Source organism: Peromyscus maniculatus, chromosome 5 (assembly GCF_049852395.1).
Source record: "Peromyscus maniculatus bairdii isolate BWxNUB_F1_BW_parent chromosome 5, HU_Pman_BW_mat_3.1, whole genome shotgun sequence".
NCBI classification, from domain to species: Eukaryota; Metazoa; Chordata; class Mammalia; order Rodentia; family Cricetidae; genus Peromyscus; species Peromyscus maniculatus.
In genome coordinates this window covers 82,018,334-82,024,796 of record NC_134856.1, presented here as the reverse complement: position 1 = coordinate 82,024,796, position 6,463 = coordinate 82,018,334, and the positions used below count along the sequence as shown (strand labels likewise).

Genomic DNA, 6,463 nt, shown 5'->3' with positions numbered 1-6,463 from the left:
GGGGCGGATCCTCTGGCTCACGTGGTGCCTTCAGGGTCTCCCTAATCTGCGACCCTGGCTCTCGCCTCGGCTGCAGCTCCTGTTTCTTCCATTCTTCCACAGCGTCTTCGGGCCCCGACTGGACACGGCTTCGGCCACTATGGCAGCTGCAAGGAGAGCTCTCTGCCTGGCTGTCCCGCTTCTCCGGCGCGGTTACCAGACGGAGAGGGGCGTCTACGGCTACCGGCCTAGGAAAGCGGAGAGCAGCGAGCCCCCAGGCGACCGTGCACGCCCCTCAGGTTAGGGATGCGGCCGGACACTCTTGGTGGAGGGCGGGGACCGACCTGTGCGGTTTGTGGTGAGGTGCTCTTGAATGTGGGTCCTGGGCACCTGGGAGCTTCTGGCCTGTGAAGGAGCAGCTTGGGAGAGCTGAGGAGACAGTAGGAGGAAGACATGGGAGTTGTCAGTGTCGAGGTCACCCCACCCTCCAGCTTCCACAATTGGGCACCCCTGGACTTTGTTTCCACGTAGTCTCCCTGTCTTTCTTGTTGGGTCCTAGTTTGGGGACAGCTTCTCTTTTCCATTCCTCACCCATCAACAAGTGGGGATTTAGCTCTTTGTGGAGATGGGTCTGTGGAAGGAGACACGTTCCAAGATTTCCCAGCTCTTAACCGGATGACATATTTCAGGGCCAGCTAAACATACAGATGACGTCTCTGTGCTACTTGCAGGAGGGCAGTTGGCACATGATCATAGACAACAGTGGTACTTTTTGTCCCTTGGATCTATCTAGCCTTTCACTTTATTTGCGATTTAAAACTCTGCTGAACTCGCAACCATGTAGCTGGTGTGTTTTGACGTATTAGCCAACGTGAATATCAGTTTTTGGAACTATGTTGCAGCCTCGTGTCCAAGAATAATTTCGAGTATTTGGTTTGTGCTACAAAGTTAAGTTATTCTATCATTATTTGTTCTCATACAGTAGAAAAATGCAGGTTATTGGAGAAAACTGTTGGCATCTTTAAAAAATTTTTGCATTTACTTGTTTGTTATTTATCGTTCATATTTATTTATATATATATATATATATATATATATATATATATATATATATATATATATATATATATATATCACGTGCATGCCTGGTGTCCACAGAAGGCATTGGATTCCCTGGAACTGGAGGTACAGATGACTGTGACCAGCATGTGGGTGCTGAGAATCTAACCGTTCCCTTGCAACTGTGCTTTTAACTACTCAGCCATGTCTCCAGCCCCAATTAGCTTCTTGTTTGTCTGAAACAGGGTCTCATTATATAACCTTGGCTGGTGTGGAACTTGTGTAGACCAGGCTGGCCTCAAACTCCTAAGCTCTGGAACTAAAGGTGTGTGCCACCCCCACCCCAAATTGATGTCTTTGATCCTAATGTTAATGTTGACAAGCCCCTCTATCAGGCTTGGTACATGCCTTTAATCCTATCACTGGAGAGGCAAGGGCAACTTGGGTCTCTGTGAGTCCAATGCCATCCTGTGTTACATAGCAAGTTCCAGGCCAGCTGAGGCTGCATGGTGAGACCGTTTCCACTAAAACAAAAACAAACAAATCCTCTTTTTAAAAAGCACTTTTAAAAAGTGCTTGACCAGACCCTTTGCCTCTTCACACATTGGAACCTTAGTTATTTTGCTCTTTATCTTGGGACCATTGAAAATATATCTCACATCTCTCTTTTGTGTAGCCCTGGCTGTCCTGGAACTCACTCTGTAAAGCAGGCTGGACTCGAACTCAGAGATCCACGTGCCTCTGCCTGAGTGCTGGTATTAAAAGTATGGGCCACCACACCTAGTTGTAGACAAATTTTTTTAGGGAAAGCATTTTGACCACCTAGATTATTAATTCTAGCTTTATAAGGCTATAGATATTTTCTTTCACATTGCAAATTCAGCGTGTAGAATTTTTTCTGTGTTGTTCAAACCGATAACCCTACTTGCTGAGCTTCCTATAATTCCTACCTATTATTCTTAAACTTATATGTCTATTAATAGTGATTTTGGTGCTTAGAAGGCCAGTTCCTTACTCTGGATCTCTTCTCTTCACCCAGATTCTGAGTCAGTGACCTTATATGAGGTTCAGAAACATGAGCACCCCTCCCCCTTTTCTTTTTATAGTGTTGGAGCTCAAACTGAGGGCCTTGTGCATGCTAGGCAAACTCTGTACCACTTAGCTGCATATCCCCTCAGCCTAGGAATTATGTGAGTGTGTGTGTGTGTGTGTGTGTGTGTGTCCACCTTTGGCTAGTCCTCAGGGATATGTTGTACGTGAAGGGACAAAACCTTTAAGGTTGTTTGTGGACACTCGATGTCCAGCTACTGTGATTGCCTTTGAGCTTTTCTTTCACATCCTACTGACCTAATGAATTATGCTTGTCATGGAAAACCCTAGGATAATAGTTACTATTTGGAAAATTATATGAGAATCACTTTGGGGACTTCAGGCTGGAATGGTTAGAAAAACATCTCTGGAGTTGATTTTATGTATAAGTCCTTCTCTCTTCCCTTATCATCAAATAGCTTTCCACTTCCTCCTAACAGAGAACTTGCTTTATTGTGAGATACCTGGTAACATCTGAAAGTTCAGTGTTGAATTATAACTTCAGGTCATGGGTATGAGCTTATGTGGGTTAGGCACACTGTGAAGGAAGAGCAAAGTCAATGATAGAAACAGTTATTTGTGTCACAGTTGCAGTATCTGGCTTAAGGAATTTTGTTGGGAAGGATAATAACTTTTTTTATTTCTTAATCAGTTGCTATGCAAATATAATCTTGCCGGGTGGTGGTGGCACATGCCTTTAATCCCAGCACCTGGGGAGGCAGAGGTAGGCGGATCTCTGTGAGTTTGAGGCCAACCTGATCTACAAAGAGAGTTCCAGCATAGCCAGGACTGTTACACAGAGAAACCCTGTCTCAAAAAACAACAACAACAACAAAAAAAAAAAAAAAAAAAAAAAAAAAAGAAAGAAAGAAAGTGCAATCTGGATTAAGATCCAGAGGAATAATTTTCTATTGTGGTTCATATATTTAATTTTGGGGTATTTATAAAATAAAAGACAAACCCTTCTGGAAATGGACATTTTGACACTTCAGAAGTGACACAGTGGTCAATCAAGTGACACATGCCTGTAATTAATTCACAGGCTGAAATAAGAGAATAACAAGTTCAAGGCCAGCCTTGACTACCTAGCAGGATTGTGTCTTAAAGGAAAAGCACCAAGAGAGAACGAAGTGAAGGCTGCTCAAGGCTGTACAACCTTGCTCCCTTTTGTTACCCTTCATATGTTTGTCTTGGTTAAGTCAGTTCCTGCCTGAGCTGCCCATGCCGTTCCCTAAGCCTTCCTTTGTACGGAGGATTTAAGGAAATATTAAATTTGCCTTTAGAAACCTCTTGGATTGAGGTGATTGTTAGTGTTTTCAGCAGTTAAACTTTGACCCAGGTTGAGTGTTTTTTTTGTAGTTTACTCTTGGTAATGGCTTGTACTTTAGCCTCTGGAAACCTTAGTTGCTAAGTCATTTTATTTTATTTTATTTGTGCTTGGTATCAAACCTAGAATATTATGCATTAGTTTTGGTTTTATTTACTTAAATTCCCAATTTACAGTGGAGGTGAGGTTAAGAGTAGTGATTCTCACATATAAATTTTATCCTGAAGGAGTGTAGATTTATTTATTTATTTATTTATTTATTTTGGTTTTTCAAGACAAGGTTTTTCTATGTAGCCCTGGCTGTCCTGGATCTCACAGAGATCCTCCTGCCTCTGCCTCCTAAGTGCTGGAATTAAAGGCGTGAGCCACCACCATTTGATTATTTTATTTTTTTTTAGCATCTTTTAAAAACTGTGTTAGAAGCCAGGTAGTGGTGGCATGCACCTTTGATTCCAGCACTCGGGAGGCAGAGGCAGGTGGATCTCACTGAGTTGGAGGCTAACCTGGTCTACAGAGTGAGTTCCAGGACAGCCAGGGCTACACAGAAAAACCCTGCCACAAAAAACAAACAAACAAACAAAAACAACAACAACAAACAAACAAACAAACAAAAACCCCAAAGAACAAAAAAAGAACAAAAGACTGTGGTTACTTTTCTTATTTACATTACAAGGTACATGGCAGAAACAGGTGAAAGGAGGAAGATTTATTTTGGCTCCCGTTTCAGGGGAGACAGTCCGTTATGGAGGGAAGGCACAGCAACTGGACAGCACCATAGCGGCAGGAGTATGAGGTGGCCACTGCTTACGTTTTGCTGGATCAGGAAGCACTGACTGTGACTCTAAAGGCCTGGCCCAACAGGCCTACATCCACCAACACTAGTCCCCATAGTCCAGATGCTCTCCAGACAGCACTACCTGCTAGGAACAACATGTTCAAATACATAAATCCATAGGGAACATTTCCCATTCAACCTGCAACAGAGACCTTCAAGAGATGGAAGCCATTGGATTCTAGACCAAGGCTGATGGCTACTGTCTCTGTCAGCGAGCTCTGATAGTTGAAGTGAGGTTGTGGGGGTGTTGTGTATTACAACTCACCGTGGCCTTTATTGGAATTGTAAAGAAATAGTTTGAAGAAACTGAAAGCATTAGTGATTTTCAAAACTGTAGAAAATTCTAAAATACTAATGCAGATGCAAAAAGTATACAACTTTAGCCCTTACACTTAAAAAGATGGCTTACTGATTTGGTTCTTGAATCATTTTTTTCTGTAGGTTCAAGACATCCCTCTTCAGCTTTTGCTATAACAGATGAAGGACAGGGATTGGCCTCAGTGGCAGAATGCCTGCTTAGTATGCTGGGGCTCTAGGTTTTATCTTAAGGGAAAAAGTGTGTGTGTGTGTGTGTGTGTGTGTGTGTGTGTGTGTGTGTGTGTGTACACGTGCACGCGCGCATGTGCACGCTCACATACATAATGGAACGTTGAAGTCAAATATACTTATGTTCAAATTCCAGCTTCTTTATTACCAGTGTCACTTTTTAGAAATTACTTAACCTAACTGGGAGGTGGTGGTATAGAGGTGATGTCGAGTACCTTTAATCCTAGCGCTTGGGACACAGAGAACTCAGGGATCTCTGAGTTTGAGGCCAGCCATAGCTACATAGAGAAACCCTGTCTCAAAAGGCAAAACAAACAAACAAACGTGTCAAACATGGTAGTACATGCCTACAATCCTAGCACTTAAAAAAACAGTCTGGATATAAGGGGAGGAGGCACATACTGCCCACAGAGACCAGAAGAGGGTGTCAGATCCACTGGGACTAGAGTTGAAGGTTGTGAACTGCCATGTGAGTGCTGGGAATTGAACCAGGGTTCTCTGGAAAAGCAGCCTGTACTATAACTACTAAGCCATCTCCCCTGTGCCTGACTTTTAATTAAAACACCAAGTTTAGTTTAAATTAGCTGATAGTGTACTTCATGCTGGCTAACTTGGCATTTTCCTTCTTGAAATAGAACTGTGGTCAATGTGCCTCACTACCATTTTTATTTATAGTAAACAACAAAGTAATCATTGTGGATTGATATTTTTACTATAGTCTTTTTCATAAACATTTTTGTTTTCGACAAGTTTCTGTCAGTCACAAGCAACAGAGCCCAGCTCTGGCTATCTTAAGCAAAGAATGCTATGTGAAAACTACAAGGGTGTCTCCTCAAACTAGAGGACATGTTCAGCAGTTAAGACTCAGGAAGGGAGCAAACCAGAACCGTCTCTGGCCATATGGCATACTGTGAACCTGCCTAGCTGCTGGAGTGATGCAAAGATGTCCTCTGATGATAACATCCCTGCTCTCCTCTCACTGTGCCTGCTGCGTGTGAAGAGGCGAACACATAGAATACAGACTGAAGCATTTGTATTGCTGGGAAGCCATCCCACGGCAGTAAATGTTCATAAAACAGACATTTGAAGAGCTTTGATTTTTGAGACAGGGGATCACTATGTAGCCCTGACTGTCCTGGAACTCACAGAAAGTCACTTCCTCTCCCTCTGAGTGTTGTGATCAAAGGCATGTACCATCACATCAGCCTAACTTTACTGGGATTAAGCAAGGGCCTCACACATGCTAGCCAAGCTCTCTTCCACTGAGCTGTAGTCCCGTTCCCTGGTCTATATGTGCTTTGCTTACTCTGTAGCTCAGGCTGTGCTGGACCTCACTGTCTAGTCCAGCATGGCCTTGAACTCATAGCAATCCTCCAGGATGCCTGGATTGCAAATGTGAGCCACTATGGCCGGCTTATCTATAGTTTTGCACTATGTGAGTGACAAGAGGATTAAGGTTCTTTCTTTGTCTACAGTTTTATAAAATAACTGTGTCTGGAGTCTATAAGAAGAGAGCCAGTAAGATGGCTCCTGGGATATATGAGCTTGCTGCCCAGCCTGAGCACCTGAATGTGGCCCCTGGAACTGTCACGGTAAAAGGAGAGAACAGATTTCTGCAAGTTGTCCTC

The 6,463-nt window shown here is 43.2% G+C and overlaps 1 protein-coding gene across 1 annotated transcript in view; it reads left to right on the top strand.

Moving 5' to 3' along the window:
- The window catches only part of Dhtkd1 (dehydrogenase E1 and transketolase domain containing 1), a 39,516-nt gene continuing 33,053 nt past the window's right edge, over positions 1-6,463 (top strand). The window contains exon 1 of the mRNA XM_006974652.4: positions 1-278. Coding sequence (XP_006974714.3) covers positions 140-278 — 139 coding nt within the window. The 5' untranslated portion in view covers positions 1-139. The remainder of the gene's footprint in view (positions 279-6,463) is intronic.